At 40.6% G+C, this 13,695-nt stretch overlaps 2 protein-coding genes across 2 annotated transcripts; both read right to left on the bottom strand.

The window, feature by feature from the left end:
• Window positions 1-819: 819 nt before the first annotated feature.
• LOC113165255 (succinate receptor 1-like) lies at window positions 820-10,100 on the bottom strand. The gene is made up of 2 exons (XM_026364648.1): window positions 9,864-10,100; window positions 820-1,755 (listed from the first exon to the last, which is right to left on the bottom strand). The coding sequence occupies exons 1-2, from the start codon at window positions 10,098-10,100 to the stop codon at window positions 820-822; spliced, it is 1,173 nt and encodes a 390-aa protein (XP_026220433.1).
• Window positions 10,101-12,383: 2,283 nt separating this feature from the next.
• Window positions 12,384-13,292, bottom strand: LOC113149745 (succinate receptor 1-like). The gene has a single exon (XM_026342009.1). It carries the CDS (start codon window positions 13,290-13,292, stop codon window positions 12,384-12,386), a length of 909 nt encoding a protein of 302 aa, XP_026197794.1.
• Between the last annotated feature and the right edge of the window lie 403 nt (window positions 13,293-13,695).

Genomic DNA, 13,695 nt, shown 5'->3' with positions numbered 1-13,695 from the left:
GTTTGACTCCTGTTTCCCTGAACTCAAACACTTATCATCAAAAATGCCCAAATGTCTCCAAGGCGATTAATGAAGTATCAAAAATTAGGGCACAGCATTAAGTGGAACAGCTTTTATGTAGGACTAGCATACTTTCATTACATCAAGGAGTCATTTAAACAAATCTGATTGTTCATCAACATAACATCACTATTATTTTAACACAAACCATAACAGTTGCCTAAACCTCACTAAGATGTTTTTTTTTTCCAAACCTAAATTTAAAGCTTTACAATAACATTTCTACAAAATTAAATCACTACAAACTGATAAGCATCGTTCCAATTACTTTGTAACCCTTATTTGGATCATATTGTGCTGACTTTATTGTTGTCTCATAGAAAGGAACATGAGGCAAAATAACTCACATGCGAAAAACACGGTTTGCATCCTAACAACCATCCATCACTTTTATTGGGTCTTTCAACTTCATATTGTTCACAGCTGTGTGTTTCCACATGAATTAAAATTTCAAAGTAAACTAAAATTATTCAAAAATAATAATGATTACTATTGGAAAAAAACTGATGCACTATGTAGATGTACAGTATATGTTTTTTCAACCAATACAGAGCAACCTCTTTGTGTTATAAATTATACATGTATATTTACAAAAGTACAACCAGTTAGTATTTTATGGTACTTACGGTTCAACAATATAAATTAAAATGATAGACACAATGTCCATTAAATTTGTCACATATTAAAATATATAAAGACACAACTGGTCCACAAGTGTGCATGTACTATGCTGATTTATGTTTCTTCAGGCTGGTTCTCTTAGCTGTCTGTTCTACCGACCAATTTTCTGAGCTTAGCTACTAGGAGCTCTCTGAACTTGTCGCCCATAAAGAAATAGAAAACAGGGTTGATGGCACTGTGCAAGAAGGCAACTGGTCTACTTAAGATGTACAGAACCTCTATGTATGTTTTTGTACACAGTTCCATCCATGGCCAGCTTTGCCGGGACGCTATTCTGATATTTCTCAGCACATGGTAGGGAGTATAGAAAACCAGAAACATGGCTGTAGTTGTTGCAACAACTCTGAGAGGACGTTTATATGATGTTGTTTTGCGCTGTAAAGCATTCTCCTGAATATGGAGCAGATGAGCAATTTTGTGAGAGAAACCACAAAGTGCAAGCAGAGGTAAAATGTAACCAGTCAGGGTTAGGCCCAGGCTGTAGCCTAATAAATTCATATCTCCTTCCAGGCTGGAAAAATCCTTGCACCGACTCCAGTTTCCACTCTGCAGGTCCTGAATCATCAACACTATCATTGGAGCAACTTCCACATTGACTGCTATCCAGCTCAGTCCTGTCACAATCAGAGCTGTTTGTGGCCTTAACAGGTAGTGGTTCCGTGATGGATATTTTATCAGCAGGAAGCGGTCCATGCTAACCCAAGCCATAAAGAGTATGGAGGAGTAAAGATTGACATGCAGGACATAGCGGTTGATAACACAACCATAAGGCCTGGTTTCTGATAGGTTATTTGCATAGAGGTAAGAGAAATTTGGCAGTGTACACTGAAAAATAAAGTTGGAGACTGCCATGTTGAAGAGGTAAATATTGCAACTTTGCCATTGTGGCAAACAAAATATATAACCAAGTACAGCCAAAAGGTTTCCAGGAAAGCCAATGCAGAACTCAATGCCATAAGCTGGTGAAAGATAGTATCTTCCCAGAATGCCAACCAACTCTGTACAATTTAGAATCTAGGGAGATAGAGGGAAAATGAGGTGAGAAGATATAAATAGGTAAGTAAAATAGACAAAGACAAAGTCTGACCTAAAACTCTTGAATTTTAAACCATTTTTAAACATATAATTTTTTAGGTTCCAAGCTAACTACATTGAGCATAACATGATCATGCTTACCATTGTGCAGTTGTTCTAATAGTCGCTCCTAGTGTGAATAGAGAATGCGACCATGAGTGGGTGTAGACAGAATTTGACCACTGAAAACTGTAATACAAACTGAACAACACACATTTTCCAACACAAGTAAATAAACAGAGAAAAGCTTAATTTATGCATATGTGTAAGAACTGAGCAGGTGCACACCCTGTACCATAGCCTAATGTGTACCTTCCCAGAAAGATAACTATACACCAAAATGATGCAGACCAAACTGCTACAACTCTACCTTGTCCATTTAGTAGCATTGTGGTGGTCACACACAATGTCCTTTGACATCTTCTCTATTATCTATGTTGCAGTAATTTTCATAAAAGTAACTGCTGTTCAGCATCTGTTATCACCAGCTCCAACATGATCTGCTCAGTTTCAGCATATGTTTCAGTTGGCAATATTTGTAGTTCTCTGAAAAAAAGACTCACACTAGTTGCAGTCAGTTGCAAGGTCAGCACAGGCTCTGCATAGATTTACCTCTAAAGCATAAATCAATCCTACACGTGGCATCACACTCCTCAGGTTGACCTTCGGTTCCTGACTCTTAATTTTGACATATCATTTCCTATCCTTTTTTGCAATACTAAGTTTTTATTTACTATTACTTTAGTCAGTTTCAAGTTATTTTAGTGATCTTTGTGGGTTTTTCTTTCTTTAAGGGAAGGGTGCCAATAATTTCCTCCATGTCTGTAAGTTAGCCCAGGAGACAGACCTGGACTTCTGACAGTCACACAATAGCTTAACTTCACTGCTTTATAAAATGAAGAAAGAAGACTTTTGCACAGGTTGATTTTTCTGTGTTTTGTTTGAGGATAAATGTTAAAACTCTTTAACAGCATCACAAACAACAGCCTCAAGGACTTGGTCAATAAGTTAATCCTGTATGTTTTCTATTTTCATACCTACTTACCTGTACACTTGTTCAAGTTTATCTTGTCCAAAGGTCAGAAGAGGTAATATTTGGCAATATTTCAGGTTAAAAAATCATAAGAGTGCAGAACAAAAACAAGAATTGCATTATCTTTTATGAGCTATACATTACATAATGATTAACTACATTTAACAACAGCTTTCCTGGGGCCTGTAAATTATGTCAGACTCAATTAATTTTTCTTGATTCAATGACATTGACTTCAAAATATTTGCTTATTCTAAAAAATATTCTAAAGTGGCCTGGAAAATGATAAGTGAGTAAATAACAATAAACAGAATAACATCTTCAATCTTGCCATTAGTCATTCAGCCTGTTTAAATGAACATGATTGTGCCATGTTATTATTGGAAATATTGTAGTGAATCACAAACCATAAAGCAAAATCTAATTTATACTAAATACAGAAACACTTATGTCATCACAACGAAATTGTCTTATTAACTTTGAGGTTTTCTTTTGTTTATTTGTTTTTTGTGCAAGGGCACAAATAAATTTGTCTACATTTCCACAACTAAAGATTTTGTTCATTAGCAACAGCCACACTAACACTTGAATGTAAATAAAGCAAACAGTATTTTTAAAATCCACAAATTCTTTCAGACAAATATTATCTAACTATCAAATTCACACTTTACTAATTAGACTTATTGTCACCACTCCGAAAGACTCACCCATGGTAGATAGGGTTTTGTGGCACTAAGGTAAAAGGTAAGGGACAATAGAAACAGCCCACCCAGAATCACATTTCCAGCGTTGTGCATCAACTTTAGATGAAACTGTCCCTGTAGCCAGCAGGAGGAGGAATAAAGGGGGCATGAACATGAGCAAGAACAAGCTGGCATCTGAACACAACCTCCTGAGTTTAACCCTTTAGGTAATTGCACTTCATCTTTGTCATCGCTTTTTATTGATTGACACCCACCAGGACACAAGAAGTAGCAGAAGAAGGAGCAGGGCAATGAAATGTACTTTATTTAACACTGATTGTCTTTTTTTTCTACACTGAGGCATGATTTGTGCATTTTCAATAACAACTGTTCAATGCCAGTTTTGGGTTAACATGATGATATAGGTTTAACAAAAACTGATGTAAAACTCAAAACACACACACACTTTGTGCATAGTTTCTGAAGCAACAGTATACTTACAATACATATGTATACTGTATAGAAATTAGAAGTGTACTGATCTGATATTCAGTACCGGTATTAAGCTGATACTGGCCAATCATCACAGTACAGTAGAACAGTAGCTAGAATGTGAATTACAGGCATGGATAAAGCCGGCTTTGTGGAGTAATTTTAAAGTCAAGGAAGTGGTGCATCTTATGAAACGTGAACACTTCGAAAGGTGGCACCAGTGTTGGAAATGTGGGTTTCGAGCTGTAATAAATAATAAATAAAAATAAGTGCAGTTGGCAAAATTATAACAGTATCAGATTAAGCTTTAAGCTTAAACTTACCCTACATACCTTTGTACAACATAACACGCGCAACATAACTGTTGTTGGTTGTGAGGAAGACTTACATTGTTTCTCTGGTTTAATGAGTTTCTCTAGTATTGTTCACAAAGTTACAGCCTTTAAAAAATGCACTGTTAATGTTGTTAAGGGGTTGAATAACACTGGTACACAAAGACAGTGTTTAGTGGAGCTATCACTCTTTTACTTTTATATTGAAAATGAGACAGAGTGGAATTTTGTATCACATAACATTAAAATGTGGTGTCAAACAACCACTAAGATAAATCAGATGTGCAATGCCCCCACTTAAGTTGCAGTAGGCTTGTGTAGCATAATGTATCTACAGGCTGCATGCTGCTGTAAAATCCCAACACTGTGAATTAATTCTTCTTAATTGGGAAGATTTTAGATTTGTTTTGTGTTGAGTACATTACTTCTGAGAAACTTTAGGAGAGGTCAGAAGAGAGAAAAGACTTCTGCAATTTCACAACATTTATTGCCCGCCAGAGTTACCATTAATTAGAGCATTAAGTTAGAGCATTAACTTTCGCAGTATTGCTGATGGGAGAGTCGGACTGCTGCTTCTCCAGTACATTCTAAAGATTCCCAATGGGTTTAAGGTCTGGACTTTGTGGTGGTCAATCCATGTGTGAAAATGATGTATCATGCTCTCTCTTTCACAATATGAGCCTGATGAATCCTGGTATTGTCATATTGGAATATGCCTGTGCCACCATGGAAGAAAAAAAATCATTGATGTAATAACCTGGTCATTCAGTATATTCAGGTCAGCTGACCTAATTCTTTGGCCACATAATGTTGCTGAACCTAGACCTGACACTGCAGCAACCCCAGATCATAGCACTGCCCCCACCAGCTTGTACGGGAGGAACCAGGCATGATTGTTGTATCACTTCACCTGCCTCCCTTCTTACCCTGATGAACCTATCACTCTAGACTCATCAGACCACATGATCCTATTCCAATGGACAGTTCTTATCCCAGTTTTAGTCTCCATAGATGTTTTCTTTGCTTGATTCATGCCAATAATTTGACCCTTCTGAAATAGATTAACATCTTTTGTCATCCTGAGATGCTTTACAGTATAAGGTTTAAGACCTTACAAAGTCTAATTGTATAAAGAATTTTATAGAAAACCCAACAATCCCATTTAAGCAAGCTTTAGGCAACAGTGGAGAGGAAAAATCCATTTAGAAAAACATCCCTCCTGCCTCAGTTGGGGTGAGTGGAAAGAGGAGAGAGAAAAGAAGAGAAGGCAGGGATGCCCAGACTTACCTCTCCTTAGATATCTCCTCCAGTTTTTCTCAAAGAGCGTTGAGGCGTTCCCAGGCTAGCCGAGAATCATAGTCCCTCCAACGTGTCCCACTTCTTCCCCAGGGCCTCCTCCCGGGGGGACATGTCCTGAACACCTCCATGTCCCGGGGAGCATCGGAAACAGATGCCCAAGCCACCTAAGCTGGCCTCTCTTGATGTGGAGGAGAAGCAACTCTACTCAGAGTTCCTTCTAGGTGACCATGCTCCTCACCCTTTCTCTAAAGGTGCGCCTAGCCACCTTGCAAAGGAAACTCATTTCAGTCGCTTGTATCCGAGACCATATTCTTTCGGTGATGATCCAGAGCTAATGACCATAGGTGAGTTTAGAAACATAGATTGTGGTAAATGAAGAGTTTTACCATGACAGATATGTACATGTGCATCGACCGCATTACCGCTGCTGATGCACTGATCCATCTGACAATCTCATGCTCCATCCTTCCCTGACTCGTGAACAAGACTCAAAAATACTTCTCCACTTGAGGCAGGATCTCTCCTCCAACCTGAAGAGTGCAAGCCACCTTTTTCCGGTCAAGAACCATGGCCTCAGACTAGGAGGTGCTGCTTGTCACCCCAGCCGCTTCACTCTCAACTGCAAACTTCCCCAGTACACGCTGAAGGTCCTGGCCTGATGAAGCAAGCAGGACATCACCTGCAAAAAGCAGGGACTCCCTCCGGCCCCTTTAGCTGCATCTAGAAATGTTGTCTTCAGGCTCGGCTTCCTCTGCAGAAAGCGTGTTATCGGGGTTAAAGAGATCCTCAAAATATTCCTTCCACTATCCCACAATGTCCCCAGTAGAGAAGTACATTTGCAAAAGCATATAAAATGGTAAAATTGTGTTTATGTCTCTTCATTTAGCAACATGTCACATTTTCTTTGTTAGTTTATCCAATCAGGAAGCAGACCAACTTGACAAACCATTTGTTCAACAAGAGCGTTCACTAATTAAATGAATGGCACTAATCAGCCATTCAGATCTACATGGGTGGCTTCAAACAGCTTTTGTTTGCCTGATTTATGCCCCTCAAATAAAATATAATTTTTTAGGGTTTCTAGAAATTAAATCTGATATAATTTACCTCAAGTTTCACACATACTCCTTGACATTTCTGATGAGCTACTCAGCACTGAGTCAGGAAAGCTGTTCCACCCACCAGATATAGTTGGTGTTACATACACTACTCAATGAGGTGAATGAGGATAAACAGCCAAAGATAGGTTTTCAGAGTCTTTACTACAGCAATATGGTGGCGAAAAACAGGTCAGCCACACAGATACAATGCAAGTCAAGTCATATAAAAAGGGGTAGTATAAATGGATATCACACCTCTCATGGCAAATCTACACTCAAATGTGTATCCAAAACTGTGCAGTGTTTTTTGCTATTCGCTATTTCGAGTATCAAATATGTGTTTGCATCTTAATACATATATATGCACACTCATACAAATAGCGAACACAATGATAGCTGGACATCTGTGATTCAGTTCAATTCAATTTTATTTGAATCGGAGCAACCGATCACTTCACCATCAACAAACCTGAGTGATCAGTGAGAGTGGGGAAGACAGCATCACCATAATGCTCTACGTCCATGAGTCCTTCCCAAATCTATTTACAAAAATGCTTGACTAAACAAATAGGTTTTCAAGCTTTGACTTAAACACTGAGACTGTGTCTGAGTCCCGAAGGCTATTTGGAAGGCTATTCTATAACTTTGGGGCTTTGTAAGAAAAAGCTCTGCCCCCAGCTGTAGTTTTCATGATACGAAGCACTGACAGGCAGCCTGGATCCTTTGATCGAAGTAGGCGTGGTGGATCATAAGACACTAGCAGTTCATTTAGATACTGCGACTCTCGCTGCTGCATTCTGAACTAACTGAAGCTTGTTTATGCACCTGGTTAAAAAGCCAGACAGTTGGCAATATTTCTGAGGTGAAAGAAAGCTGTCCTGGTGATATTATCTACATGAGCTTCAAATGAAAGACTGGAATCTAGAATCACACCAAGGTCTTTTACTGTTGCACTAGATGTAACAGAAAGGCCATCTAGAGTTACGGTGTGATCTAAAATCTTGCTTCTAGCTGCAAGTGATCCTATAACTAGTACTTCTGTCTTATCAGGATTAAGCAGAAGGAAGTTAATTAGCATCCAGTCTCGAATATCCTTTACACATTGCTCAGAACATTATTAAGCTGTTTGATCTCATCTGGTTTTGATGAAACATGTAACTGTGTGTCGTCAGCATAACAGTGAAAGTTAATACCATGTTTACGGCTTATGTTGCCCAGTGGAAGCATGTAGAGGGAAAAAAGCAGTGGGCCTAAAACTGAACCCTGTGGAACACCAAACTCCACTGGAGAGCATGTGGAGTAATCGCTATTTAGATCTACATACTGATAACAATCCGTCAAATAGGACCTAAGCCAAGAGAGGGCCGTTCCCTTAATTCCAACAACATTTTCTAGTGTGTGAAGGAGAATACTATCGTCAATGATGTCACAAGCTGCACTGAGGTCGAGTAGCACAAGCATAGTGACGCTACCCTGATCAGAGGCCAATAGGAGGTCATTTACAACTTTAACAAGTGCCGTCTCTGTGCTGTGATGAGGCCTAAATCCTGACTGATAGAGTTTGTGTATGTTATTTCTATGATGATACGAGGATAGCTGCCCAGCTACTATCTTTTCGAGAATTTTTGAGATAAAGGGGAGGTCTGATATCGGCCTATAATTGATCTGCTGTGGTTAGCTCATCATCTGTGTCAACTAAATTGTCTGGTTTTAAAGCTTGGATTTTATGCCTTATATTTACAATTTTGTTATTGAAAAAGTTCATGAAGTCCTCACTACTGCACAATGTTGTTGTGGAGATATCTGCAGTGGTCTGGTCACCTGGTCGAGGTGAACCTTGGGTGAGTGTCTCGGGTTATGCTTTCTACAAACCGTCACCCAGCCAGCCTGACTCCCCGGCTGCTCTGCAACTTCCGGAGGACAGCTGACGGGAGCTAAGCTAGGTGGCTCCATACCGGCTACCACGACCTGACTAGCTGGCTTATTTTCCCTTGGTGTGGAGCTGAGTCTCGGCGTGCACCGAGCACACACACACACACACACACACATTTATATATATATATATATATATATATATATATATATATATAAATTCCCCTATCGCTCCTTCCTTGGAGCGGTCTTATTCCTTCAAGCTCAGGTCCTCTACCAGAGGCCTGGGAGCTTGGGGGTCCTGCGCAGTATCTTAGCTGTTCGTAGGACTGCACTCTTCTGGACAGAGATCTCAGATGTTGCTCCTGGGATCTGCCACTCTCCCAGGTTGGGAGTTACAGCCCCCAGTGTTCCTATTACCACCGGTACCACTTGGGCCTTCACCTTCCACATCTTTTCCAGCTCTTCTTTCAGCCCTTGGTACTTCTCGATCTTCTCGTGCTCCTTCTTCCTGATGTTGCTGTCACTTGGGATTGCTACATCTATCACTGCAGCCTTTTTCTCCTGTTTGTCCACCACTACTATGTCGGGTTGGTTGGGCATTACCAGTTTGTCAGTCTGTATCTGGAAGTCCCACAGGATCTCAGCTCGGTCATTCTCGACCACCTTTGGAGGTGTGTCCCATTTTGACTTTGGGACTTCCAGCCTGTACTCGGCACAGATGTTCCTGTACACTATGCCAGCCACCTGGTTATGGCGTTCCATGTATGCCCTGCCTGCTAGCATCTTGCATCCTGCTGTTATGTGCTGGATTGTTTCAGGGGCATCTTTGCACAGCCTGCACCTGGGGTCCTGCCTGGTATGGTAGATCCCTGGATAGTGGCTTTGACGCTCACTAATCCTCGGCCTCCTTCCTTCCGCTTAGCGTACAGTCTCAGGGTGCTGGATTTAGGGTGAAACCTTCCGTGCATTGTAAGGGGCTTCCTTGTCTTGATGTCAGTGGCTTCCATCTCTTCCTTCGGCCAGCTTATTATGTCAGGGGGATACCTGATGACCGGGAGGGCATAGGTGTTGATCACCCGGACTTTGTTCTTCCCATTCAGCGGACTTCTCAGGACTTGCCTTACCCTTTGGAGGTACTTAGTGTTTGGTATGTATGGTCTACCAGTAGCTAGTGCTTTGCTCCCCTGGTGTTACTACCAATTCCTTTCTGGGTACTGCTCATGTATTGACCCACCTGCTTGCTCATCTTGGCTGCTATGATCCCTGACAGGAGCTTCCATGTTGTGCAGAGGCAGGTTATTGGGAGGTAGATGGATGGGTCTGCTCCCTTCTGGGGGTCATTCAAGATCAGGACTGTCCGGCCTTCCGTTAGCCATTCAGGGTAGGTTCCATCCTCTAGTAGGTTGTTCATTTGTGCCGCCAGGCGCTCATGGAGTGAGGTTAACTTCTTTAGCCAGTAGGCATGGATCATGTCAAGACCTGGAGCTGTCCAGTTCTTCATACCCGAGACCCTCTCTTGGATGTCTGCCATTGTGATGGTTACTGGATCTTGGATACTGGATCTCCTCTTCAGGGAGGTTGCTGTGGTCTACTCTCAAGTCCACCAGCCACTTGCCATTGCTGTTATGTGATGCCATCTTCTCCCATATGCTTTTCCATTGTTGTTCAATCTCCAGCCTTGGTGGCTCTGCTCTCATAGTATTACCCTGCCACTGTGAGTACACCTTGGATGACTCAGTGGAGAACATCCTGTTTATTCTCCTGGTCTCAACTTTTGTGGTGTATCTCTTCAGCCGGGAAGCCAGGGCTGTGAGCCTTTGCTTGGCAGTCTCCAAGGCCTCAGGTATGGTCATCTTACTGTACTTCTTAAGTACCTGGTTCTTCTTCATTCTGCCTGTCTGTAGTTCTGATAGTTGGCTAAAATTCTCTCCGTGTTGCCTGGAACTTAGCATCCAACCTCTGTTTCCATGGAGGATAGTGCACCTTATGGCTTGCATTGATCTTATAGCCAAGTATAAGATATATAGCCTCAAGGATCACGTTTGCTGTGCTGTAGATCAGCTGATTGGTCTTAGTGATGGTCAGAGTTGGTATTGTCTGTAGTGCTGCATTCACATCTTCTAGCAGACTTTCAGAAGGTACTTCACTAATTCTTGGTAACCGGACTCGGGGGTTCCAGGTGTCCATCTTAGCCATGATCTTCAATCTTAGGTCAGCTGCTCTTGCATTAAGCTCTGTTACTGGGGCTTCGAACCCAATCTCTGATTGTGGGGAGGATGATTGTAATATCTCCCCGCCGACCTGTCGTCCTGGCCCCCCCCCTTGTCACAGCATTTGTGTTGTACCTAATCAATCTCTAGTTGTGACATGAAGTGTTTCATCCTCTTCATGTAGCCCCGCTCACTAGGGTTTTGTCTTATCCTTGTTCCAGTAGCTCATCAGGTTGCCCTGGTTCCCCAACACCTGACGCAGACCTTGTTGACCCGGGCGATGTCTGAGCCGGTTTGACTCTTGTGTTTCCAACTCTCATTATTCGAGGTAGACAGATAGCATTAACCGGGGATTGAACCCTAGCCCTACCGTACCGGAGGTCATGTGGTCTGATGAAGCCTACCGTACAAGCCTGTGGGGGCAGTGCTATGATCTGAGGTTGCTGCAGTTGGTCAGGTCTAGGTTCAGCAATGTTACGTATCCAAAGAATGCGGTCAGTTGACTACCTGAATATACTGAATGATTGATTTTTTCTTCCCTGATGTAACGGGCATATTCCAAAATGACAAATACCAGCATTCATCAGGCTCAAATTGTGAAAAAGTGGTTCAGGGATCATGGCATCATTTTCAAACATGGATTGGCCACTACAGAGTCCAGACCTTAACCCCACTGAGAATCTTTGAGAAAAATTAATGCAACTCTTGGACATGCAGTGTATATTTTTAGGGATATTTCTTGTCAGTTTCTTAACTTTATTTATGCCCATTTGTTGTGACTTTATTTTTAATGCCACTCAGACACATTTTGTATGTATTAAGTATGTAAGTATATTTTGCATAGTAACAACCAGTCCTCAATTTTATTGGATTTTAAATGTATTTTGTCATGTTGACAGATGTGTCTCTAAATTAATTTAAACCTTTTCAAAATGTTAATTTAAAATAAATATTACATTTATCCAAAATCATGAGATGACAAAGACAAAAACTTCAAACCCAAAAAAATGGAAATTACAATACATTCAGAATTTCTGTTAATCTTGGTAATAGCAAAGACCGTAGTGTTGTCTTACCTGAAACCTCAAACATCAGAACTATCACAAAACAAATATGTTTAATATTGAAAAAAAAAACAGATGATGCAGTAACAATGCAATTTACACAATATTTTTTTTTTTTTTTTTTAATACAGGGCAACCTCTGTGCACATCAATGTATACACATAGTAAAGTAATTTAAAAAAGCACATTTTGTTATCATACAGCATTTTGTGTTTTTGAATCAGTTTTATACTACTCACTACAAGAAATTACACATTAATAGCCATGATATACATTGTATTAATTGTTGAAAACATACAAATTCAATGAATACACACATGTAAAACTGAGAATTAGAACAACTTCAACTAAATATTTAACAAAATTAAATATGTAAAGACACAACTGGTCCACATATGAGGACATACAATGGTAATTTATGTCTCATTGTGCTGGATTTTTTAAGGTTGCTAACCTGTTCTACTAGCCAGTTTTCTGAGCTTAGCGAATAGGAGCTCTCTGAACTCTCTCACCCATGAAGAAATAGAAAACAGGGTTAATTGCACTGTGCAAGAAGGCCAATGGTCTGGTCAAGATGTACAGACTCTCAATGTATGTTTTTGTACACAGTTCCAACCCTGTCCAGCATTGACGAGATGCTATTCTGATATTTCTCAGCACATGGTAGGGAGTATAGAGAATTAAAAACATGGCTGTAGTTGATGCAACAACCCTGAGAGGACGTTTATATGATGTTGTTCTGCGCTGTAAGGCTTTTTCTTGAATATGGAGCAGATGAGCAATTTTGTGAGAGAAACCACAAAGTGCTGCAAGAGGGAGAATGTAACCAGTCAAGGTTAGTCCCAGGCTGTAGCCTAATAAATTGATATCTCCTTCTAACTGTAGGCTGGCAAAATCCTTGCAGCGAGTCCAGTTTTCGCTCTGCAGGTCCTGAATCATCAACACTATCATTGGAGCAATTTCCACATTGACTACTAACCAGCTCAGTCCTGTCACAATCAGAGCTGTTCGTACCCTCAGCAGGTAGTGGTTCCGTGATGGATATTTTATGAGCAGAAAGCGATCCATGCTAACCCAAGCCATAAAGAGTATGGAGGAGTAAAGATTGACGTGCAGGACATAGCGGTTGATAACGCAAGCATAAGGCCTGGTTTCTGATTGATTGTTTGCATAAAGGTAAGAGAGCTGTGGAAGTGTGCACTGAAAAATAAGGTTTGAGACTGCCATGTTGAAGAGGTAAATATTGCAGCTTTGCCATTCTGGCAAACAAAATATATAACCAAGTATAGCCAAAAGGTTTCCAAGGAAACCAATGCCGAACTCAATGCCATAGGCTGGTGAAAGATAGTATCTTCCCAGCATGCCAACCAACTCTGTACAATTTAGCATCTAGGGTGAGAAAGGAAAAGGGAGGGAGATCGAGGAGAAATGAGGTGAGACAAAATGAATGGGTAAGTAACATAAAGTCTGGCCTAAAAATACAGACTTTTAACAACAATGTTCAACAAAATATACATTTTTAGGTCCAGAGCTAACTATATTCAGCACAACATGATCATGCTTACCATAGAACAGTTGTTCTAGTAGTCGCTGTGAATAGAGAATGCTACCATGAGTGGGTGTAGACACAATCAGATCACTGAAAACTGTAATACAAACTACACATCACACATTTCTACAGACAACTACTAAATATACAAAGAAGTTTGATCTATACTTCCGCGTAGGCACTGGGTGGGTGCATATCCTATATCGTAGCTTGGTGTATACTTCCCCAGGAAGGCAAATATAC

This window comes from Anabas testudineus, chromosome 13 (genome assembly GCF_900324465.2).
Source record: "Anabas testudineus chromosome 13, fAnaTes1.2, whole genome shotgun sequence".
NCBI classification, from domain to species: domain Eukaryota; kingdom Metazoa; phylum Chordata; class Actinopteri; order Anabantiformes; family Anabantidae; genus Anabas; species Anabas testudineus.
This window is presented reverse-complemented; position numbering and strand designations above follow the sequence as displayed.